Here is a 25833-nt window from a genome sequence, read left to right as displayed (position 1 = left end):
TAAACCCCACGTTTAGTGCATTCAGAAAAATAGCTTCGTAAGCCGGAACAAAGTTTATACAGGCCAGGTGAGCAGCTTCAGATGTGCATTTCATGCTGCTGCAGCTTAGACATGCTACTGCTACTTGGCCTATCAGAGAGCTGAGAAGTCTTCCTGCGTCTGCTACCCTCCGTTAGCGTAAGAGTCACTTCTAGGGTCTGCAAGACCTGCAGCCTTAAGGAGGCCCACTACCAGTGAACAGCTCACGTTCTTTCCAAAAGGGAGGTCCCCCTCAGACCTCTCCTGACTCCTTAATCCAACTTAAACATGTACATTCAGTTTATAACAATAACAGCCTTATTCTCAAAGCAGAACAAACGTCACTAGCTATAGACAAACTGATCTTCAATCTCCCTTTGTTTGGGACCGCCCTGGACTTTCCATCTTAGAAGTGATCCTGAAAACCCAGTGTGGGATCCCTACACAGATACTTGCTGGATAGAAATTAAACTCAAACAAAATTCATTCTCCATTTTTGGTTCCAGTTGCTTTGACTTTCAGGTTTAGATGATGTTTAACCCATGTTTCACCCTGGCAAAGAGGACTTCAGTGCGACCTCGGTTAAAATCTGAGATTGTGCCTACTTAGGCCTCCAGGTTTAGATGTTCATCCCAGTGCCCTCTGACTCTGTCCAAGGTGGACAGGTGCCTTGTACACATGGGACCTTTCAGGCTAAGGTGGGGGCAGAAAATGCAGCGGCATCAGGCAACATGAGAGGCTGGGATTTTCAAAGAAGATTGTGGTCACTAGATGCCCAAATGGGACTTGGGGAATCCAACTCTCTTAGGTCCCTTAGGAGATCCCAGCTAAGATGACTGGAGACTGCTTCGGGCAACATGAGCATGCCTGAGACTCACCTCATCTTCCTTGGCCAAGGCTCCCTCCTCGGCATTGCCGATGCGAATCACGATGTCGGTGGTTCGGAAGCGGAAGTCGGGGTGATCGGCAATATCATACACGCTCACATCCTCTTCCTCCCCCATCAGCTGGCATTGGAGAGAACACACGCACGTTAGCGTCAAACTACTGTACTGATTTCTAGATTCTGTTTTTGACACTTAAAATACTTCCTGCATCTGCAGTTTGGTTCCCAGCTCCGGTGGCCACTTGACATCGTGTGACCATGCGCTGCTAACTCTTTCCCTCATTCTTCTGCTTTCACAGCTGGTGCCGGCTGCTGTGCTCTGCTATTTGATATTACATGCGTCCCCTCAGAAAAGGTACTAAGGGGTAAATTAGCGTCCTGTCTTTTCACCCAGTTCATCCTCACCTTTTCTCTCAGGTTTTATGCTGCGTGAATCATGAGCCAATAGGAAACATTGTACAGCCCCTGTGAACATCCAGCCTTCACCAAAAGAGCTAAAGGGGGAGCTGAGCCGAGCCAGAGAAGACAGGATTTATTCTGGATACAGGTTCCATGATATCTGAACCATGACATCTGATAGGAGGGTTGGATAAAAGGCTCATCACTTTAAATAGGAAATAGCATTCCCCCCCTCCACCCCTTTAAGGCGGCTCACCTTTGCTTTTGCTCTGAGAAAAGCACCACTATATACTGGCACGAGGAATTGGTTAGACACAGGAATGTGTCTCTGGGGCAGTCGGAGGTTACGTCTACACTACAAATTACTTTGGAATAACTTCCGCGGTTCAGAGGTGTGACTAAACCATATAAGCTATACCTGAGCAATGTAAATTATACAGACCTAAGCGCAGGTGTGGAGAGTGCTTCTCCCACCAACATAGCTACCGCCACTCACGGAGGCAGGCAATATGAAGCCGATCCGAGAGCTCTCTCCCGTCAGCTTAGAGCACATTCACCAGAAGTGCTACAGCGCTGCCGCTGCATCGGTGCAGTTGTGCCGCTGTAAGTGATGTTGTGTAGACATAGCCTGAGATTTCATTCTAAGCATGAACTAGCCCTGGTGACATACTACATGCACCACCCCGCAGGAGGGGTAAAGGGAGAACGAGCCTGGTTTACAGCACTCCTCCAACTTGCCCACAGCCTAACCGGAGCCTGCACGGTGAAATGCTCCGAGCTCCTGCACGTGATGGGGGAGGAGGATGTGGTCTGTAAATGGGGGTGAAGGGTCAAGAGCGCTCTCATGGGGTTTCGGACGACCACTGAGTGATGGGCTTCTCTGCCAACTAGCAGAGGTGGAACAAATCAGAGGCCCAGCACCAAAACTTTGAGAAATCAACTGTGGTTGCTTGTTTCAGCACTAGCCTCTCTCCTGGCCAAAGGCTAGAGACGGCAAGTGTGTACGAGGACAGAAATTCATGGATAACTGAAGGGAAAAAACCAGGATGATGGGGTGTGCAAGTCTTTGAACACGTCTGCTCCGTGCCAGGTCACCACCCGTGGAAACACAGGCTATGTCTACACTGCATGCTTCTTTTGGTGGTGTGTAGAGTATATACTTGGGTAGCCCCCCCCCCCCCCCCCGAGCATGGTTTAAGTAGCAGTGTGGACAGGTGAGTAGAGCACAGACACACCTGAAGGGAGCGGGTATGTACCCTACACGGCTCTCTCCTCACCCAAGCCCTACCTTCCCGCCTATGCTGCTATTTTCAGCCACGTAGTGTCCCACTTCCTCCCCACTGCTGGAGCCTTTCCCCTCTGCCAGACCTTTCACTGACACACGTAGCTACACCCCCAGTGTGGACATGGCCTGCTTTTCACAGCTGCGTGTAGCTACATGTACACTTTGCGCTGCCTCAAGAGGTGTGCAGAGAAAAATGTCCCCATAACCAGTCTGACACCAGAGCAGTAACATGCCCCACTCCCCTAATCTCAAAGGTGACTTATTTCAGGGCGGAAGCGTAAAGAATAAGCGCTGTTGTGTACTTCACTCCTCGCAAGCTGCTTCACCTACCTCGACGTCGTCTCCGCTGGCCTTCAGCTTGAACCACTTCACCATACAGGTGCGGCCGATGTGGTCGCCTGACTGCACCACTCCGTACACAGCAGGGTCCTGGGAGGTCTGAGCTTTTGGTCAGGGTGGAAGGGAGGAAAATATCCAAGTGAAAAGCTGGACCAACAACGACTGTTCTCATCTCATCTCATTTACTGCGAGGCATTACAGCCCAGCAGCTCCGCCTGAGACAGGGAAATCAGGAGGCTGGATCTTGTTACATTGGAGCTAGGGGTTGCCAACTGTCAAATTGTGAACCCATCCTTCACTTGTGTGCAATGCCAGGATGAAAGCAACAACTGAGCTGGGGTATTTTGAGCAAGTAAGGGAAGAGTCGTAACTTTACAGGGCCATCTAGCCAGAGGGTGGGGAGAGAGATCCGTGGTGAGCACACTTGTCTGTGGGGACTTGCAGTGCCTGATCAGTGGCCAATTCACCTTGATGCTCTGCTCTCTACACTATTCAATGAAGAGCCAAAGAGTCCAATTCAAGTGTGGGTATTGATGGGCCAAGAGGGCTGCCTGGGATGGGCCGTAGCTACAAGGCGTCTCTTCCTCCATGATCATGGATTTCCCACAACAGCTATGTTCCACTGGAACAACGAAACTGTCAGTCAATAAGGGGAGACCTGTGTGCAGGGAACAACCTTTCACAGAAGCTGGACTTGGACTGCGTCTGCCGTCAACACCTTCCATGTAAAACTGACTGGCAATAAAACTCCTCAGTGGGCTTTATGGAGTTTGATTCCTCTCTCTTTCCAGGTTATAAAGAGCTTTGCCTGCAGCGTTTTCTGGGGGGTGATTGGCAGGGAAGGGAGGTGGAGGAGGAGGCAGGAATTCCTAGAAATTTGTCAGACAAAACTAGAACCTAGGCCTGACAATTTACTAGAAATTAATGAGATCTAGATGCTCATTTCCCCTATGCAACTTTGGACGTCTCAGCCTCCATCTCTTGCTTCCACAAGCAATGCCTAACCCACAAGGACACAGCATTTCCAGCCCGAGGAACGAGATACAATGACTAGAGCCTGCAAATCTGCGGATATCGGCTTTATAGCCACCGACCATTTTTGCAGATCGGCTGCGGATTCAAATTTAGTATCCGCGCAGGGCTCCAACAATGACTACTGGTAAAAGTGAACACAACACTCATTTCTGACACAGCTTTCCAACTATATATATTACAGACCCAACAATTAGAAACAATCCCTTGCCCCCAAACAAAAGCACTACAGTTAGAACAATTTACTCCTACCTATGGGGGAAGAGGATGAAGAGGATTAAAGTTTTTTGTTTTTTTTATTAAAAGAGCCCTGAGGCTGCTCTGCCATACTGCGCTCATCACTGTCTGGAGAATCTAGATTCGATGGAGGCCCTGAACTGCTGCTAGGGAAGAGGGAGATGCATGCAGTTGTTTCAAGCTAAGCCAAGCGCCATTCATCCTTCACATTCACGAGCACTGAACTCCTGCAGAGAGTTGTGTCTCTTAGAACTGTTACTTAGCTCCTAAGCCTTGGGAAACTCAGAAGTGAGATGCTCCCCTACTTTTGGTGGGGTTTGATTGGTTTGTTTCTTGTGAGGAAAGGGGAAGAAAAAAGCCACTTTTAATTACAGAAAACTCTTTAGATAAATATAATAGTGTGAGAACCTTGTTGGGAAGGCCATCCAGGTAAAGCTAAACTGTGTGCGATTCATTTCTTCATCGCTCTAGTTCTGAGCAGGCAAGTAAAAAGGGTGTCCTCAGATCAAGAGCGATCCTTTAGGGTTCCCAGGGAAAGGGGAGACTGGTTGTGTGCTAACAGAAAGCTGGCAAATCCAACTCATCCCCATCTATTTCACACAGGTTCAGCCCTATATAATAAAAGTTCTTTAAAGCCTACAAACTATGTATATGTAGAGTATCAGGGGGGTAGCCGTGTTAGTCCGGATCTGTAAAAGCAGCAGAGTGTCCTGTGGCACCTTATAGACTAACAGACGTATTGGAGCATGAGCTTTCGTGGGTGAATACCCACTTTCGCCGGATGCACCCACGAAAGCTCATGCTCCAATACGTCTGTTAGTCTATAAGGTGCCACAGGACTCTTTGCTGCGTATATGTAGAGTTACCTGAGCCATATTTAAGTGCTTGTTTCTCACTACACATTTGCACTTAAATAGAGGGGATGCAATAACTGATTTTATACTGTACTAGAAAACAAAAAGCAAAAGGATAGCACTGGAGTGCAAAGGATGGTCTCATGGCAAAAGTACAGGCTGGGGAGTCTGGAGATTTGGGTTCTAGTCCCACTTCTATCACTGACTCAGTGTGTGACCTTGGGCAAGTCACTTAAGCTCTGTGTCTCAGCATCCCTGTCTGCAGAACACGGACACTACTCTGCCCACCTCCCGAAGGGCTCGTGAGGCCAGACTCATTAATATCTGAAAAGCACTTTCAGAGTAGATTGAAGTCATTGGATTTTTGGGGGTAAGTGTTATTGATTTTAACTGCTCAGGCACCTGCAACGTCATATGCACATTTTAAAAATCCAAACCAAAATAGACAATTGCAAAGCTCTCTTATGCCTTGTAACAAAAAATGATGATTTGCTTTTTCTCCCAGAGCATATCTTTCACCCAGTACCTCTTTTGTCCACCACGAAGTCCCCAGGGCAAAACTCATTGTTGTCCAGATGATGGACTGGAAACAACTCGTTGGAGCGAATATTGGTCTCCACAGTGCCATCCTGCCACATCACATCAGCCGAAGTCATCGTGGTCACCACTTCTACAGCAACTCTGAACGTAAAAGACAGAGCTTAAACGGAGCTGCCACCCGCAGAGAGCAGAAGAGAATAAGCAGACCCCTCTGCCAACTGACTTGACCCATTTTGGGGGCTTGCCCCAATACAAGCAGCCAAAGCTAAGTGCACAGAGCAACAGTAGGAAAATCTGGGCTGCCAAACACTCAAAGTTCAAAGGGCACCCATGTTTCACACCTGGCACCAGTAAGTCAAGAGATGGGGTTTTAAGGTCAGGAACCAATACTCAGGCTGACTGGGTTCAGATATGCCTGTATGCCCATTTATGGGACAGATTTTCATTCACCACAGATCTGAAGTGATAACTTTTTCCCTTTGTAAGTCTATATTTCAGGAACTTTTACATTTCAGGAAGTAAATGCCACACTCATTTCACTCTCACAGGAGCAAATTTACAGAGATACTAGAGCACATGAAGCTGCACACCAGCTGGAAGAGGGGTGAGATGGGGGACTTCAGTAGGGAAAAATCTTAGGTTCCAAAGGCTTGAAGTGCCTTCTATCTGGAGCTCTGTTGAAGTTCTGAGAAATCTTTGAAGCTGGGGCCATGGGGATGAAAAGGAAGACTAAAGCTGCATATTATATCTCAGCCCTTTGGAGACAGATTTGACACTGCCTCTTCCTTTGAAAAGCAGAAGGGTGTTCAGTTTAAAGACAACAAAAACTTTACTGCCTGGCCATTCTCACATACAATCACTTCTACTGCATAAAGACAAACCCAAGCATAGAACAATCCTGTTTTGGACATGAGGGTCTCATCTTCCTGCCCCCACTCATTTAAACCTCCTAATCATACATACCCCTCCCACCGCCAATTCAGAAGCATTTGCTACAGGGCACAGTTTTCTGTACTCAAATACACCCATGGGTGCACATACTGCCATACAAAGAATCACACTGAACAGCATTCCTGATTGGGATCAGGTTAGCAAAATCTATGGAGCAACGGTGCCAAGCTACTTTTGCTAGAGGCTATACTCAGACCTTTAATAAAATATTAAATTAGTGACCAAGCTACTGGACATTTATGTTTAATAGTCCCTAACGGAAACCTTTGCTGAAGAAGAATTAAGAATGAAAGCAAGTTCCAACAGGATCCACTGAACATCCCCAGAAGTTACACTTCACAAAAATCCTACAGGTTAATCCTCTCCCGGCAAATATTAGTGAGAGCCTGAAAATGAACGGGTAAGGGATCCAGCCAAGTCCCCATTGCCCTAGAATCATTCAATCATCCCATCAATCATCCCCTTAACTCTGCCTCCATTTTGTTCGGTAATGGCAATATGCTACTGGATGCATACTGTTGAGAAGATTAGCTTTATTCATCCTTAACGTACAAAATCTCTTGCAAGTAGTGTAGAAGGATGGGCAGTTTCCCAGTTCCTCCTTGCTTCTGGACCCCGTGGCTGGGCAAGCATCTCTTCTTCCCCCTCAGGGGAAGCGGTACAGCACCTCTTTATAGCACTATTCCAGCAAACCCTTAGTTAACCCCCATCCATGCCTCCCACAGTGCAGGGTACACTCAACCACATGCTATTTTTCAGATACATCTTTACGGCTTTTGAACATCTCTCCTTATTAAAGCCAATAAAAGTATGGAGATATTGGAAGCTGTAATGGGCAAATAAATAAATACAACAGGATTTCCTTTTTTAGAGAGTCAACAGCAGAACGTCTCAGAAAAATTCTACCATGGCATATGTGGCATGTGACATTTCAGGGGGACTTGTTTCTTTATGGGGAAGTTGGAGGGTCAGTGTTGAAAGGAAGGTTTATAATGGGAAGAGAGTTTAAACCTTTTTAAAGGAGTTAATCGCTGTTTGAAATGAAAAGAGGGGGCAATAGAATCCCTTAGTGGCACCTACAAAAGCTTCAGATGCTGCCCCGATAAAGCCATACCCATTTAAAAAACTAAGCGAACGTTACAGGCTGTATTGCTTACATGCAGTTAGAAGCACCCATGTGGCTGACCATCAGATCTGGTACTTCGGCTGCATCGAGCCAATGCAACATGTATGTTCCATTCACTTCACCCTTTCCAACAGCATTTCAGCTGTTGTGCCTACAAAGTCTCATCAGCTTTCTGTCTGGTTATTCAAGCAGTAGTGAGACACCCAAGGCATTTCATGATGGTTAATGACCCAGCTGCCATATAACCCCTTTAAGGGCCATCTAGGGTTTCATGCTCTACAAAAAGTAACTTTTTACACTCTCCTTACAGCAATGTCATATCTTCAAAGAGCCCCAGGGACTATGTTCTATATGTTTGCCTTGCAATGGAGCCATCTGTCCACTGCTTTCTTCATGTCAGCTGCAATCAGCTATCAAAGCTGCCCATCTGGGACCCCCTTCAACTGCACTAGAAAGACAGAAGTTGTGTGTGTGTGAGGGAAATAGAGGCTACATACTTACTGATGCTATTTCCAGAAAATCCTACTCCTTTCTGGTGCCTTTCATCTTGCCCACTTTAGCACTGCTCCCCTGAGCTCCAATGCTTTGGAACGCTTCTCCCAGGCTTTGGAAAAGTATTCCAGAGCGACAATGCTCCACTTATACTGAAGCAAATGGAGATAATCGAATGAACAGTGACTGAAGTATACTGTTTCCCACATTACTTCTGTGCTACCGGATCTCCCTCATCCTCACAGCTCACTTACTCCTCTCTGAGGAGATTCTCATCCAAGTATCTACATTTACTGCCAAAAAGGGGTGTTTGAAGCATGGATTATGTTAACTCCCTGGATGCCGACAGACGTATTTCCCCAGTGCTCTTGTGCTGCGGTTTTTAAAATTCTGTACAGACGGTCCCCGACTTACGCAAGCGTTCCATTCCGGAATGCCTTGCGTAAGTCGAATTTTGTGTAAGTCGGGAATGTATACCCAACAATTACACACACAAAAAAAAGCTTACGGAACTTATGGATTTTTTCCCGTAAGTGCGGAGTTGCGCAAGTCGGGTTTGTAGGGAGCGTCTGTATATGAATTTGGTACTAGTGAAAGATGCTAATTCAACAGTCCTGAGACTGCAGGACAGGTATAGTATGGGCCATGAAAAGGCAGACTCCTCCACAGGCCCTGACAATGTCCCTCAGTGCTGTTCTGGAGGGATTATTTAAAGGTGACTGGACAGAGTTCAGTCTCCATCTCCATCCCTCCTTGGCCTCTTTGCTGAACTGCCAACAAGGGCATCATTTAATGTTGTATTTAGACGAAGCTCTTTGGAGTAGTATCACCTCTTCCTCTCTGTATGCACAGGGGACTACGCTTAGTTGAGGCCTCTAGGCACTACTGGAATATGACAGTATTGATTTTATGTGATGTGGACACCTTTCCATCCGCAGGTAGACTGAAACCAAACACATTTCACAATGGGCACTGGACAGCCATCAGAAGGTAACAACTGTTTGTTAGTCCCAAGCCGTGCTCTCACACGACGTGCAAAAAGACACTCAGCCGGAGCTCCATGCTTACCCAAACTTGTGTGTGCATTTGAGAATTCAGAGAAGGGAAGCTTTAGCAAGGTGATTGACTGGGGATAGAAATCTGAACCTACCTGTCTCCTGGTTTAAACTCCCTGGAGATCTTCGTCTTCTTCTTCTTATGCTTCCGCTTCAAGTTTTTGATAGAGAGGGGAATGCTCTTCTTGCGCCCTATGCCGCTGCCACTCTGGGAAGAGGCAGTGGAGCTCGCCGAAGAGGTCACAGAGCTGGTGTCATCTGTGTCGTCGGCTGCCTCATCATCAGCATCTTGTTCCATTGACTGGAGCCTGTAGTCAGGTGACCCATCATCTTTCAACAGGAAAGGTGGCTGTTGTTGTCGCCCCGCTGCTGTGCAAGAAGTCTCCTTTCCCATTTCTTCAGGCTGCTCCTCCTTTATCTCCCCCAGGTTTAGTGTGCCATTGGCAGAGTCCCCTAGTTCACAGTTGGATCTGGTTTTAAGTTCTTCCGATTTTTGGTCAGCAGCTGCAGTAGACTCTCCATCGGGCGATTCATTGGTACCCTGAGAATCTGGGGTGCATGACATGATCTTCACAATCTGTTTTTTCAGCAATCTCCTCACCTAGAGAGAGCAATGCTGGCCAATAAATAAACTGGAGTCTGGGTGCCTGTGCACACAGCAAACATGTTACACAGCCAACAGGAGGGACTATGTACAGACTACAATGTGACCCTCTTTGGCCCTTTTCACACTCCATCTATCTCAGAGCATTTTACAAAGCAATGAGCTATTGCTAATGGAGTTACCGTACTAGCACAGGCAGCAGCCAGGGAGAATATAAATAGTTTTACGAAGAGCAGGGGATGTTGGCTAGGGCACTGGGTATTTACATGACTATGCAAGAGTCCAGGTGGAAAATCCAGTTCCGATGGCTCTTTAATAAAACTATATTAGTTTATATAGGAGCTTTCATAATAAAAGGCACTAAGAAACTTTACAAAATTAACTAAATGGACTATACAAAGCTACACAGACGGCTCCTCTCCTTGCCACTGAAATGCAGCTACCCTTGGATGGTACATGGCACTTAGTTGTTGGTCCACACAAGACAGTTAAGCACAGGAAATGAATGCTTTCCCCAATGTGTTGCTGTACTGGAGATTTAAGTGATCAGAGTAAGATTCTGCTAGGAAACCAAGTTTAACATCCCTAAAGTTATGCAAAAAAGGTTCTTTAATGGCCCAAGTGGTCAGGACTTCAATATTATGCCGAAAAGATGGCACCTCTAACACCACAGTTGCCTGCTGGCACTTTGCTATGGCACTGGCTTTGTAGTGCTGCAGAGAAAAGAAAGCCACCAACTGTACGGCTAACCCCACTTCCTGCACCATGTAGGTGTTCCCAGAGGGCCTCATCCAAGTAACTAATCCAGCCCAAACCTGCTCAGCTCTGTGCGATAGGATCCTTGCACAAGGTGACATGACTGTAAGCACTACCGAGCCGTTACACTTTACTGGGTCACATTTCCTATACCATGTGACTTTTATGGAAAGATTTAGGTTTTAAAAGGAGCATTTAAAATCCAGGCTACATGAATCCCAACCACTCAAGCAGATGTGTTTGAAATACAAGTCGTCCAAGTGCCCGCCTCTCACACTGCCAGCTAAGCTAGCCCATCACTTTCCTGGGAACACACCTTCTTGGCGACTGATCCTTCCCCCAGAACACAGTTTCTCTCTGGGCATTCACAAGTGATTTTTGCAGGTTCCACTTTGGCAGGAAATACGTAGAGGCATCTTTCCCCGAGCTGCCTCTGTGCATGGTCGAAGCACCCCAGACGCTTTACTCTGTTAAGAGTGAGAAGATGAAAACCGTCACCTCCCCAGTCAGCCTCAGAGCAAGAGATAATGAACACCCTAGCGATGAGTAGTACCTCCACATGGGTAGCGGGTGCATCAGTATATGCACACCAGTCCTGTACATGCTGATGTATGCGCGGTCCATGTGGGTGGCACTAATTAAAATGGGAACAATTTTGCATTACAACTAATGTTTCCCAGGAGACTAGAGTTCTTTAGTCTCTCTCATACACACCCAGAGATGTAAGGGAAGAGCTATAGGGTATTTCCAGGCTACCCGGGAACTGGGAGGAGAAGAGAGTAGCCACCTCCTCCACATACAAGGGCTAGTTACTCTTGTCAACCTCCCAGAGAGAATTAAAAATAGGTGTTAATAGTTGGTATTTGCTTTTTCTTTCCGTAGGCTGAGAACTTCTGCTCCTGAAGCTACCTTCAGATGGGACTGCACTGCTCTGTTCTCCTACAGAGTTACAAAACTCATCTACCCTCTTTCCTCACTTCAATGGAGTACCGTATGGCCAACACAAATACCCTATGGCCTGCAGGGGGCATCAGATGCTCCTCAACACTGGCACAGCTCCTTGGCTGGCCAAGCAATGTTAGCTGCCTTCCCTTCCCATTTCTGAAATAGAGTTTGGAGCTGTAGGATTCAAAGGTTCAGTCCACTGCAGCTAAATGACGGACAGAAGGGGAAGAGGAAGTTGGCTGCATTCTCCCTGCTGTTCAGCTGGGGAGCACTTCTATTGGAAGAGAGCTTATGATGCCAGTCCTTCTGCCATTCAACTAAAAACCTGCACTAGCCAGTCAGATGATGCTTCCCTGCTGCTGGGAGACAGGAAATGGCTGGAGTAAAGCTCCCTATGTAGGGTGCTGATAACAAAGTTAGATTTCTTATGTCTATCTGCTGGGAGAAGGGCAGGTTACCCACTGATTGCCCTGGCATCTTAGGATGGTGGGGAACACGGGTACTTTAAGCAGATCTCACCTGGACAAGTTCTCCTGCGTGATTACCGAAGGTGGGGGACTTACACTGTCAGTACCTCCAGGACAGAAACTTTTAGTGATCCAAGTAACCTTTAGTTCCACCACTTGTACCTGAAAAATGAAGCAGAGAGGAAGGGGAAGGAGAAAGTCACTTTTTCCAGGAACTTTACTGAATCAGATTCCAAAGCCTATGGATTTTCAACACGGAAAATGGTTTTCGCTTCTAGATGGCTGGACCTAGCCCCTGGGTTTTTAAGAAAAACAGCCGTGGGCGGCTTCTAATTGTGCTTCCGCACTGAGTAAGAGTTAATTGCATTCATCATGTTCCTGTAGTGCTCAAAATACAACAACTAATGTCTCAGGGGGTTCCAGTTCTTCCAGGAAGATTGTCCCCGTTCCCACAGTAAGTAGCCATGTGTCTGCTCACTAACCTCTTCCACCACCACTCTGAACTTGCTCTTTGTGCTCAGGACGGGCTTCACACCTGAAAGCCATTGCACACTGGAGAAGACTTTTGAGGGACCAATGAGGACTTGCCCAGGATAAAAGCCATATGAGTCATCAAAGAAAAGGCCCTGAAAGAAAAAGGCAGCATAAGGGAACTGTGTGTCAGAGAGCAGCTGATGCCTGAAAACATTCTGTTGTGATGACATGGGATTTCTGCATTTCTCTTCCCTCGTTCTTGATCACTAAGGATATCTGTAAGCGAAGAGCCCTGTTTGCAAGTCCCCTTGCTTCTATGCATCATTCCTTTGCTGAAGTCATCACATCAGTTTCTATAGCAACACAGTGACTATCACACATACACAAACAAGGGATTTCAATTTAGTGGGGAAGAGGCAGAGGTACTCGCAAAAAACAATTATCTTGATTTAATGCAAATGTTCTTAGTAACAAACAGTGTGGTCTAAGCACTGGGGTGGGCAACAGGAACCCCAGATTTCTTACACCTGCTCTCACAGGGACATTAGTGGCTTCTGGCAAAATCCCTGAACTTCTCTTCCTCTGCTTCCCCTGTTGCAAAATGGGAGTAATATTGCACATGTACCTGAAGGCCCAGTTAGGTGGATTTACTTAATATTCATAGTTTTTTTGTAAATAAAGCGCTAGGAACTACCCATTTACCTTATGGGACAATCTTTGTTCATGACAATTGGGGTGATGCCAAGCATTGCTATCTAAAAACCCCTGAGCCATCTGATTCATGTGATCGAATTTTTGTACTGATCATTTAAAATCTTGTAACTTGTCAAGGGTAGGTAAGATTAGTGCTGTAGGATATAAATCATAAGTGCCAAGAATACGTATAGGAGAATTGAGCACTAACTTAACGGTAGCGAGAAAGAACAAAAGGAGAGACGTTTTCAAAAGTGACTTGTGATTCTGGGGGTGCCTCAGCCAGACGCACCTTGAACTTCAGAGGCTTAATTCTGAGGAAGTACAAAAAGCCATGCTCTGGAAATCCTGCTCCTTTAAGGGCATCTCACATTGGGCACCCAAAATCACCAGTCACTGCTGAAAAAGGTAGGCCATGATATAGTAAAGAGGTTGAACTTGTTCTGCATTCAGAAGCAATTTACACTTTGGGCTCAGATGATTGAGATATTGGATAGCAATTAGATCGAGACTCTCCTCAGTCCGTGGACGATGAAGTCCCTTAGGAAAAGATACCACATTAAACGGACACACCACTTGGTCTTTAGCAGAGACATCACATTCTTTAAGCAATCTGCTGGCAGGTCACTAGGATTTTGCCTAACTCTAGGATGCTGGCAGAATTTCCATAGGATGAGGCCAACTGTATCAACAAAATAAAGAACCTTTACACTGTAGGCAATTCCTACAGCCATATCCATCAATAAAGAAACTTTAGAACAGGATCCAGTAACGTCTTGCTGACAGGGTCTAAGAGGAAAAGCAAATTACTGCACAGCTTCTGAAGGTTTAAATCTATCACAAAGTGGATTTTGTGGTCTCGGTCTGATTACTAGTAGACAACTCTCCAGAGTGCACAGTCTGGGACAATTCAGCAAGAACATCAGTGTCCACTAAAATAGCAAAAAAAGTGATGCAGGTCAGGATTAGAGAGGGATACCATCCATTTCATTGTAAAAAAATAATTTAGAAACATTCTGGTTTCTGACAGAGCACCCTTAAAATGGTATGCTTTTTTGTTATTCCATCAAACATTTTTAGAAGGGTTCTTCCATCCTCTGTTGATGTTAATTAGGGTCTTTTCAAGCAGGGTGACTACAATGAGGATCAGCGAAACCAACTGTACTTTGCGTAAGACACTTGCAAAAGTACTTTGTCCACTAGCTTCTTTCAGTTAGTGATCTCTCATGCTATGTGTAACACTAACAAGTACAACTACTACCAGACGGTAGTGTGCTTTTAAATTGATGTCCTGCTAAAATGCTCCCTCCATGTGGGGGGGAGGGGGAAAAATATAGCAAAACATTTTCAGCAACTTGGTATTTAAATTGTACGGCTAATACAAGTTATTGAGGCAAAACCACATTTTCTTCCTGCAGAAACTTATATTAAAAAAAGACCAGTTCTGGGCTGATTCTAAAAAAAATTCTCCAGAGGACCAGAAACTTACTGAGTCACTGACATGAGGGCAGACATCATAGAGCTTTGCTCCATCTTCTGTGCTCATAGAACACCTGGAAAAACAAAGACAAGAGTTGGGAGACAGACCGTGCAATGATGAGGTCAGCCACCTCAACAGCACCACCTATATCTATCATCTGGGCATCTCTGACATTGCAGGGGCCTCAGGCATTGGTGGCATCTTGGTTTCTCCCATCCTCTGCCTGTGGGACACAGTTTAGAATGTTTAACTCAAGTTTTTGAGTTTAACATAAGGGTATCTGGGTGAAAATTAATGACTTGTGTTATATAGAAGGTCAGACTAGATTATCTAAAGGTCCCTTTCTGGATTTAACCTCTATGAAACACCTGTGTGCATTTGCAGCACACTGCTGGTCCTTTCCAGGGTAAAGTGAGTCCCTGGTTTTAGATGAGAGCTGGGTAAACACTACTCCACTTTAAAAAGCATAACTGAGCACATGAAATCTATGAGGGAAGTGGGCTGTTGGGTGGAAGTCTTTTGCCTACTAGGAACCTGAACACTCATAACTCACAGCTGTTTCAGAGCAGTGCTGGAACCCAAGCTCTGGAAAGCTAATGAACGGTTTTGGGCATATCTCTTTTCTGAAATGAGACCTAAGGTGGGATTTCCAATAATTTGCTGATGTGAAGACTATGAAAAAGATGGCGCTTTTTACAGATTACATAAACTGTAATATCTCCAGAATGATTTGCTTTTCCTCTGAAAAAGAGGCTCAAAATTAGTGCTGTGGGGTTCCTTATTTATTGTCTCTCAAAGACTCAATGTCAAAATGTGCTTAGTTTAAAAGAGTTTTTCTAACTACAAGCTCCGCAAACCTTTCCTGGACTATGTTCTGGATCATAATATTGTCAGGGATTAGCTTTGCTTCGTCTAAGGGATAACAGAGCTGCCAACTATCCGATATATACTTTTACACCCCTTCTTGCCCAAAATGTGTTCTCACCTGTGGTTAAAATAATGTGAGCACAAGACCTGCTGTCACCAGAATAATGGCTGCACGAGTGAGATGCCACGCATGCTTATAGTACTTTTAAAACGACTATGGTTACCACACCCAAAGGTAAAAGGGATGTTCTGTTTCAGAAAAGTACCTGGCTCCATTGGACAGCTTCAGGATGACTTGGTTCTTTAAGTCATAGACTTTCCCTAGCCAACAGTCAAAGGCTATGTAGTCGCCGTACATAAATGGCTACGGAAAAAAACAAAAACTGTAAAATGCAACCTAATTCCTTGAACTATCATGTAAACAACACACAACACAGACTGCCCAGTGATCTCTTCTGCTCAAAACGGCCCAGGACTGAAACAGCAGGGCTGCTGCAGGTTGGAATTGAGATCTACTGTAGAAGTGCATGCTTTGCATGCAAAAAGTGGCCCGATCGACACCTGCGTTCTCTAGGTAATGGAAACAGCTTGGTCTCTTTCTTGACTTTTTCTTAGACCGTAAACAGCAGAGAAAAAACGGTCTTACTCTAATGTGCAAAGCAATTTACAGATATTTATAAGGTGGACTGGCCAGAGCTGTGCAAAGGAAACCTTGTGTAGCATCTGCATACATTGGTAAAGCAGTGCAGAGTATGATCAGTTTCACCTTCGTGGGCATGTTATTCCAACCAGAGAAGAGCCGCTCATGTCCTTTTGCAGGAAAACCTCCCTGTAGCTGCCACCCACAAAAGCATATCTCTGCAGAAGGGTTGCAACATTCCTCATGACTTTAGAAAGGCTTCACATTACAGCCGTTTATGTAGGGGTGTGGGAAAGGAGGGAAAGATGCTTGTTTCAAGTCTATTTTCTCAACTCAATGAAGGAAACGAACAGGGAAAATCTTTGCCTTCAATTTATCGTCTTGCAGTCACCCACCCACTCAAAACCCGGTCTGCAGGGAAAACCAGGTATGACAATCTCCTTCAGCTGGACCCAAAAAAAGAAAATAATAGTAATAATTTGCTCTTTTAAACATTTCTGTAACCTGTTGATATAGTAACTATGTGTTGCAGCTCAGGACTGTACCATTGTCATGGGACTGCCAGGGTCAGTCACATCAGATAATCACAACGCAGAAGCGTCTCAGACCATTCAATACTGACAGTCTTCTCAGTCTAACGGGATCTAGCAGTACGATCAGAAACACAAGAGGGAAGGGGTTGTATGCTACACCTTCCTCCAGCAATAAGGACATTTCTGGTAGATTTAGAATAAAGCCAAGTCACAGGTGGACAACAAAACACTGAAGTGTCCATCTTGCGAGGGGCACTGCTTGCCTGGGGTACAACACCACCCCTGCCTGCAAGGTACCAACCCCTAGCTCCCCTGGGAGGAGAGGGGAAGGATTGTGGCTGCATTCTCACCCAGATATGCTGTAGGTCTTTGCTGTTGACAGGATAGAGGATACAGTTGGTTCCGACCAGCTTCACAGCACACTCTATGTTTACATCGATTACAGTCCCGCACTGGCTGTCCTGAAAATGCAAAGAGAGAGGGAGTGGGGGGAAAGGGTCGGTAACCAAGGAAAATTCTCAAGTTGTATATCAGCTGCATGCAGGTGAAAGGTGCAGAACTGACAGCCCTGGAGGGTGAAACCCTGTATTTATCCTCCGAGCAGACAGCACTGGCAGAAGCAGTGCAAATTTCCCCCCGTAACCCTGTTCTGGAGGGATCACTGCACACAGAGATTTAAAGCAGTCTGAAGTCAAGGATTGGGTGCGGGGGGGGGGGGGGGGGGGGAGGAGGTGTAGGTTAAAAAACAAAACAAAACCCTTCTTCCCAGTTATAATTTTAACTGGCTGTTGCTGCAGCAACCTATGAATTCCTGCCTCTGCTTGTATAAAGAGACAGCTAGTTCAACTGGTGAAGTAAAACCGTTGCTGCTTGTTCATCAGTTTAGCACTTGGGTCCCCTGTACCTTGGCTCCCAGATAAATGGTGTACTGTTATTGTCACGCTCAACCTAACAATTCACTGCGACTCAACAGGATTTTCTCCCACAGGTAAAGCTCCAAACAGAGGGCAGAGCATGAGTGCCAGATGCCAAGAAGCTATAAAACTGTTGCCTTTTTACTCAAGAGTTTCCTATTCAACACATTTTATCTATTTTACTTCACCTACAGCTGACAGCCAGTGCAATGGATAATCTGGCATCTTTCACTGGGCCAAATGTATTAAGTCACAAGATTTCAAGCCAAATAACTTACTTGTTGGTCCAATCAAAAAACATTATCTACCCTCGCTCACTTTTTAGTGGGGGGACACCAATGATCAAGTCTTCAGTTAAAAAAAAGCTAAGCTCTAGATGTGAGCCTCTAGAAAGGGTTCTGCAGTAACGTGTACACATCTCACAAACACACGCATTTCACATACATATGGTTTAGCCCTCCAAGGAAGAGAAGCGAACCCAAACATTCTGTCAAACTCAGCAGCTACTCTGCCCTCCTGACACAATCAATAGTTTTATATGTTAATGACCATAGTCCATTACAAAACCTGACGAAGGGATGGCGTGGAGAATGCATTGCTCTCATTGGCTTCGGTAGCTGTCCTTATCTCAAACATCAAGGTCTACTATTAATGGAGACAAGAGAGTGCACACTTGGAAGAGCTGACGCCGCGCAAGTACTGAATGAGCTAGCGCATTCCACAAACATTCTGTCCTTTCTAACAGATTTATTTACTCAAGCCCTGCATCTAGAGCCACATGCAGCTTTCTAAAAATCCACACGTTTTTCGGTGCTCAGTTCACTCTGCCAGGTCTCAGGGAGAGCCAGTCATAGGAAGAACCCTTCACAAATACAGACGGGGATAGTCCAGGATAATATTTGAATAGATTGCTCAGCAAATGAACCAGAGCTGTCTGGATTCCCTTCCATCCCTCCTAGGCAGAATACAGGGCTTGAAGCAGTGAGAGAAATCATTTATTTGTTCTCCTCCAGGCAGCCAAGAAGAGAGGGATCAAGGGAGGGAAGCTCATTTATCTCCACCCCTATAATGTGTGTTGGCAACAGCACATCTTTGCTCTTCTCCCTAGCGTAACTGTGCCAGCATTACTCAGGAATGTATAAAGAACAGGAGTACTTGTGGCACCTTAGAGGCTAACAAATTTATTAGAGCATAAGCTTTCGTGGACTACAGCCCACTTCTTCGGATGCATATAGAGTGGAATAAATATTGAGGAGATTATATATATATATACATATACACACATACATACATACATACATATACACATACATACATACATACATATACACATACATACATACATATACACATACATACATACATACATATACACATACATACATACATACATATACACATACATACATACATACATATACACATATACATATACACATATACATATACACATATACATATACATATATACATATACACATATACACAGGAATGTATGTAGGAGACAGCATAAGAAGTGCTACACAGGCAGAGACCAAGGCAGGAGTGATGTGTTTTGTACACCTGCTTCACAAACTACAGCTACTCCTTCACACTAGTGGCTGGGTTGGGGGAGCATCTCCCAGATACGCCACTGATTGCGCAGAAACTAGGATACATACTTCATAGGCTCTGTAGTTTGACTGGACTAGCACAGCTCTCCAACAAAATACGCTGACTACCACAGGCAGCGAAACCGTGCTGTCAACACTGCATTCAAAGACTTACGCATAGCTTTGCCAGAGCTATGCTCAACTTTTTTCCAAGACAGCTGCTGCTAGCTTAGTTCAAGCCACAGGACAAACAAGGCCTGGACAGCAAGTCTCATCTTTAGGAACTCAACAGCAGTGGCTCATTATTTTGCATCTGACTACTTGCCTTTGCTCTTCCCCAGAATGATCTTATATTTGATAACCCCAATGGTCTTGTTCCCTATCATTTAATACTTTTGTTTCTAGTTTTTACTTAGTAATTCCAGGTAAAAGAACCTGAAAATGTTGGTTTATGATGAACATTTCAGAATTTCACTCATCTCAGAAGACGTGATTTTTGTGCATCAGACAGTGAGTGCCAGAAGAGTTCTAGGAACCAACAAAGCATTATGTTTCTACCAAATCATCTCAGGGTCCCTCTCCCCTGTCCTTCATTTCTAATGGAAAAGGCACAATAGTACACTCAACATCTTATCAATAGGTGACATAGAAATGCCTTCACTGTACTTGATGAATAACATTTATCCGCCAACCACCAAAAAATGATGAAGTCATAAGAAGCAGCTCAGAGAATTCTCTGCTGGTTTAGTCTGTCTCATACCACGTCCATTTCCCACTCACTGACCAAAGCTTTACAAGGCACATCACATTAAAATACTGAACTGGAAAGGCAGCCCCTGTGGTATAGAGCAGGGACTCTGCATTACATAGCAAGCCTGCCAGTGTCTGGCTATGTGCCCTGGTCCCCTGCCTCCGCTCTCTGACTATTTCCAGGGGTCTCATGACTAACACGGCTATTGAGAGAACGGAGGATCAGCAGATGAAGCGTGGAGATTGCTTAGCAGCAGTCCTGTGCTGAGCTTGTTACAGAGATAGGCTCAACCTTGTTGCTCTGCTCTGCTGAGATGAGGCAAAAAGCTGCTGCTGCTACATTGGATGCAGCAAGATTACAGAAACAAGTGTTTTCCAAACAAGTTGTTCCATTTTTTCTTTGTATTTTCAATTGGGATTTCTCCATACACAATTCCAGCCAAGGACAAGGCAGGAGGTTCCACCAGATTCCCACTGTATTACACCTATCTGCTCCAGTTTTCCATTCCCCTCTTCCCAAGCCCCTCTATGGTGGAGACCCCTTTCAGAGTCAGTGATGGTTCTTGGGTCAGTCAGCAGGAAGCTCCTGCTAACTCAAAGTGAATATGTGCTCCCCCCCATAGTGCTCCCAGGCCACGCTGGCCTAAGGTATAAGAAACCAAGTCTCCAAATGGGCAAGCCCACTTGTTTTAGCAGATAAGAGACTTTAAGGTGTCTCACTTTGGAACCTTCATATTTTGTCATCTACAGATCTCGTCTTAAATCACTGCGTGGCTTAATTCAGCTTGTCCCTCCCCTTGGACAGGTGCTCAGAAGCAGGGCTGTAAGTGGCTGTACAGGAAAGAGAGTGACTTTGGGAGAACACCAGGACCCTCCCCCGCCCCATCTGTGCCATCCTTCCTCAGTACCTCCCCTCCATTTGCTTGGATGTTCTTAACTTACTTTACTATGATACTGTGACGTTATCTGATTAAAATAAGACCATCTACACTTAATGGAATTTCCTGCTGTGACTAGGCAAAATGCATGGACATGGGACTTGCCCACGTGACTCCAAAGTCCATTTTGTTGCTGTAATTTTCCACAGTAAGAACAATGGGATGCCCTCCATATGGCAAAAGCTATAAAAGGCCCTGGAAACACATCCATTTGGTCTTCAATCCTGCTTCTTACCTCTGGAGGAATTTTGCTACAAACTGAAGCTCTGAACAAAGGACTGAATGATCCATCCAAGCTGTGGTTGTATTCCAGAGACTTGACTTAAGCCAGCAGTTTATTCCATCACTGCTACAAGCCTGAACCAAGAACTTTGCCATTACTGTATGAATTGATTCCTTTAACCAATTTCAACTCTCACCTACCTTTCTTTCTTTTGATGAATAAGCCTTTAGATTTTAGATACTAAAGGATTGGCACCAGCATGATTTTTGGGTAAGATCTAAATTATATATTGACCTGTGTGTGTGGCTGGTTCTTTGGGATCAGAAGAGCCTATTTGATGAAACTGGTTGTAAAGAACCACCCACCTCTGAATCCAGTGTTTTTGATGGTGATATAAGAACTGGAATGCCCGAGGATACTGCCTTTATGTTTTCTTGTTAGCCAGTGTGGTGAAACAGGAGTTTACTTTTGTGGCTGGTTTGGTATATGTTACAAAAGAATATCCAACAGTTTTGGGTTGTGTTTACCCTATTTCTCAGCAGTTCGTCCTGAATTTGGCATCCTCAGTTGTGACCCACTAAGGCACAGTTACGGAGACACTAATCCTAGAGGAGCAGAACCTGCTGACTGCAACTTTTTCTGCTGATTCATTCCATCAGGTTAGAATGAGGCTGAGTGAATCATTTTCAAAAGGAGACCAAGCCAGCATGCGTCTCGTGCTATAATACAGGGGCTTTAACTATAGATTTCCCCCAAGCCTTCCCACGGTCAGTCAGCCTCAGTCAGGTGGAACTGTGCCCTGTTCTATTCTATTCCATTCCAGATACAGGGGAAGGTCACAGGAAAATGGAGAGTCAAGATTTCACTGTTCCGTTCTAAAATCAATTTCTCATGAGCCAGTGATGAATGGATGGAACTGGAAATCCAGCACTGTGCTCTTTAGCACATGATCAATCACAGCTTAATTGAGTCCTGAGCGCTAGATGAGTCAAGCACCCTTTGTTGCAATGAACACATTCCTGTGTGTCTATTGATGTCCCCACAGCACATATCATGCCGGAGAAATGCCCAAGTTTGTGATGGGGAAGTCTCTCCTTTGTCCAATTCACTGTCCCATCCAAAACACAGCTGTAAGAAAGGCTAGGAAGAGAAGAAAATGGCTTGTGTTGGATGCATTATTATTTTTTTTTTTTTTAAAAAGCTCACCATGCCATCAATGAAAAATTAAGATCAGCCACTTATTGGAAAGGGTCAAGTGACGGCAGGTAGTTAAATGCTCAGATCTACACCAAAGGTGACAGTGTGCAGGATAGTTGTTTTGGCACAGTAAGGCATCACACATTAGCGCACACGAAATAAAGTGAGACAGCATATTATCCTCAGCTCATTCAGGAAGGAAAATGTGACAGGACAGAAAACGTGCATCTACATTTGCCAAGGCGGGGGGAGGGGAGAAATACCGGTAGAAACAAATCACTTCAAGCTTCTAGGAAGATGGTGGTGTTAAGTTAAAAAAAAAAAAAAAAAAAAAAAAAAAAAAAAAAAAGCAACAGAGGGTAAACAAAAGGAAAACTTGTCAGTGAGTGTCCCTCAGAGTGTAAGTGAAATGCAACAGTGCCCATTTACTGCCAGATGCTGGAATATGGCCTTAATCACTCCTCTATCACATATACAGGTCATACCACTTGGGATAAAGTTAGTGGCCAGCTGTCTCTCTCACCACACCACCAGTGGGTCTGACATTGGAGGGGAAGTTGAGAGAAAATACACATCAGAATAAGTAGGGCAGGAATTAGCAACTGCAAAAGACTGCCAGGCTAGCTAAATTCCTAGAGATCTCATGGCTCATTTGAGGATGGATATTGAACATCCTTGATATTCCCCTAATGCAATCAAATCCACACATCTCCGACTGAGTGCTAGTGCTGTCATGTTTTACAACGTGGCAGTTAGGACTTAAAACAGCATCAGGGAAGAGGAACGCTTGTGGTCTGCTGTTTAAGCACCAGCTCCATTCTGCTGAACTGGTTCTGCTGGACACTTTAGCTACGTCTTGACTCAAGAGCCCATGGAGGCCTGGTCTACACTGGGGGGCGGGCAAGCTAAGTCGGTCTAAGTTACGCAACTTCAGCTACGAAAATAGCGTAGTTGACGTACTTAGAGCTACTTACCGCGGTGTCTTCACTGCGGTAGGTCGGCTGCTGACGCTCCCCCATCGACTCCGCCTATGCTTCTCACTGCGGTGGAGTACCAGAGTGGATGGGAGAGCGCTTGGCAGTCAATTTATCGCGTCTTCACTAGACGTGATAAATTGACCCCCATTCGATCGATCGCTCCAGCGGTACGTGTAGACATGCCCGGAGTTTTCATACCTGTTTTCTGGTGTCAGAGGGACAGAGAACACTCACTGGAGATCTATTTTGAAAGTTCTCTCAAGAGAAATTCTTCCCATTCAGGAACACGGTAAGTTATGCTAACTGCACCACAAAACTCCGCGTTTCCATTGCAACTACTACACCAGATCCTTGGAAATTTTACTTCCAATGGATAACGGTCATGAAAGAGTTTTATGGTAATATGTCTCCAACGCTGACTCTGCTAGTCTTGTAAAAAGGTACCAGGCACATGATGAATTTTAATGTGGCTAGGCTCAGCAGCAGTACCTAGAGAGGTGATTCAGCCAGTATGTGGAACTACTGTACTGGCTTAAACTTGATAATGAAACAAGTCTCCCCTTGCAAAACAGCAAGAGTGTTGCATGTGATGGACAAGACTTGAGCTAAGTTCAGGGGGACACCTCTGAGATGGCTTGGGAATTCTGTGCCTAGAATGTGAAAAGGCAGGAGATCTACAGGTTTCAAAGCAAGAAATGTAACCGTATGTGCAGATGAGACAGCTTCAGGTGAGCTGGGAAAACGGGAGAGCCTATGGTACAAACCTCACACAGTGTGGGATTCCCACTTCACCTTTGTCCCTATCCCCCACTCTCAAAAACAAAAACCCAACCTTTGAAGTCCAGACACTAGAAGCGAGAGTCATACACCTTACCCTCAACATGGTATTGGAAACTCTCATGTTGCTCCAATGCTGGGTCAGCTCCTATGGCACAGTCTCCGATTAATGCTCCAGCACACACCAAGGTGGGAGTAAAGGTAAAGTGTTGAGTGAATTGCTGCTTCCAAAGAGCATTCTGCACCACCTCCACTGCCGCCCCATGGGTGAGTGTAAAAGAGTCCCACTTAAATATCACGCATGAAGGCAAACAACTGAATATTGCCAAAGCGTACGAATGCTTATATACAAATGCTAGAAGTCTAAATACTAAGATGGGTGAACTAGAGTGCCTGGCAGTAAATGAGGAAATTGATATAATAGGCATCACGAAAACTTGGTGGAATTAGGATAATAAATGGGATACGGTAATACCAGGGTACAAAATACACAGGAATGACAGACTAGGTCGCACTGGTGGGGGAGTGGCACCATATGTGAAAGAAAGCCTAAAGTCAAAGATCAAAATCTTAAATGAATCCAACTTTCTATCTCTATGGATAGAAATTCCATGCTTGAACAATAAGAGTTTAGCAGAAGGAATAGACTGATCACATGACCAGGACAGTGACTGTGAAATCCTCAAGAAGATTAAAGAGCCTACGAAGGCAGAAAATGCAATAATAATGGGGGATTTCAACTATCCTCATATTGACTGAGTATGTGTCACCTCAGGACGGAATGCAGAGATAAAATTTCTAGACACATTAAATGACTGCTTCTTGGAGCAGCTTGCCCTGCAACCCACAATGGGAGAGGTAATTCTTGAATTAGTCCTAAATGAAGCACAGAATCGGGTCCAAGATTTGCACAGAAATGCTTGGTAATAGGGACCATCCTGTAATTAAATTTAACATCCTTGTAAGGGGGAAAAACGGCAGAGAAACCCACCATGGTTGCATTTAACTTCAAAAAGGGGAACCACATAAAAAAGAGGAAGCTAGTTAAATGGAAATTTAAAGAAACAATCACAAGGCTGAAATGCCTGCAAGTGGCATGGATATTATTTAAAAATACCATAAACAGAGGCTCAAACTAAATGTATGCCCCAAATTAAAAAAAAAAATAGTAAGAGGACCAAACAAATACCACCATGGCTAAACAGCAGAGTAAAAGAGGTGGCTAGAGGCAAAAAGGCATCCATTAAAATTGGAAGTCAAATCCTAGTGAGGAAAATAGAAAGGAGCATAAACTCTGGCAAGTCAATTGTAAAACTATAATAAGGCAGACCAAGAAAGATTCTGAAGAGCAACTAGCCAAGCACACAAAAACTGACAGCAACCTTTTTATTAAGTAAAGCAGAAGCAGGATACCTGCCAAACAGTCAGAAGGACCACTTGATGATCAAGGTGCTAAGAGAGCACTTGAGGAAGACTAGGCTATTGCAGAGAAGCTAAATGATTTCTTTGCATCATGTTCACTGCAGAGGTTATGGGGTAGATCCCCACACCTGAGCCATTCTTTTTAGGTGACAAATCTGAGGATTTGTCCCAGACTGAGACATCAGTAGAGGTGGTTTTGGAACGAAGCGATAAAGCAATCAGTAATAAGTCACCAGGACCAGATGGTATTCAACCAAGGGTTCTGAAGGAACTCCAATATAAAATTGCAGAACTACTAACCGTGGTATGTAACCTATTGCTTAAATCGGCCTTGGTACAGATGACTGGAGGGTAGCTAATATAATGCTGA

At 44.9% G+C, this 25833-nt stretch overlaps 1 protein-coding gene across 1 annotated transcript in view; it reads right to left on the bottom strand.

Moving 5' to 3' along the window:
- Window positions 1–25833, bottom strand: part of UBE2O (ubiquitin conjugating enzyme E2 O) — an 84697-nt gene that overhangs the window by 9604 nt on the left and 49260 nt on the right. Inside the window, exons 3-12 of the mRNA XM_034789761.1 lie at window positions 17024–17134; window positions 15767–15864; window positions 14643–14706; window positions 12469–12612; window positions 12039–12148; window positions 10891–11041; window positions 9310–9815; window positions 5577–5731; window positions 2919–3031; window positions 897–1025 (exon numbers count right to left, since the gene is read on the bottom strand). Of these exons, the coding sequence (XP_034645652.1) occupies window positions 897–1025; window positions 2919–3031; window positions 5577–5731; window positions 9310–9815; window positions 10891–11041; window positions 12039–12148; window positions 12469–12612; window positions 14643–14706; window positions 15767–15864; window positions 17024–17134 (1581 nt within the window). The remainder of the gene's footprint in view (window positions 1–896; window positions 1026–2918; window positions 3032–5576; window positions 5732–9309; window positions 9816–10890; window positions 11042–12038; window positions 12149–12468; window positions 12613–14642; window positions 14707–15766; window positions 15865–17023; window positions 17135–25833) is intronic.

This window comes from Trachemys scripta, chromosome 14 (genome assembly GCF_013100865.1).
Source record: "Trachemys scripta elegans isolate TJP31775 chromosome 14, CAS_Tse_1.0, whole genome shotgun sequence".
Classification (NCBI taxonomy): Eukaryota; Metazoa; Chordata; order Testudines; family Emydidae; genus Trachemys; species Trachemys scripta.
The sequence above is the reverse complement of the archived record's forward strand: the minus strand, read 5'-3'. Positions and strand labels throughout refer to the sequence as shown.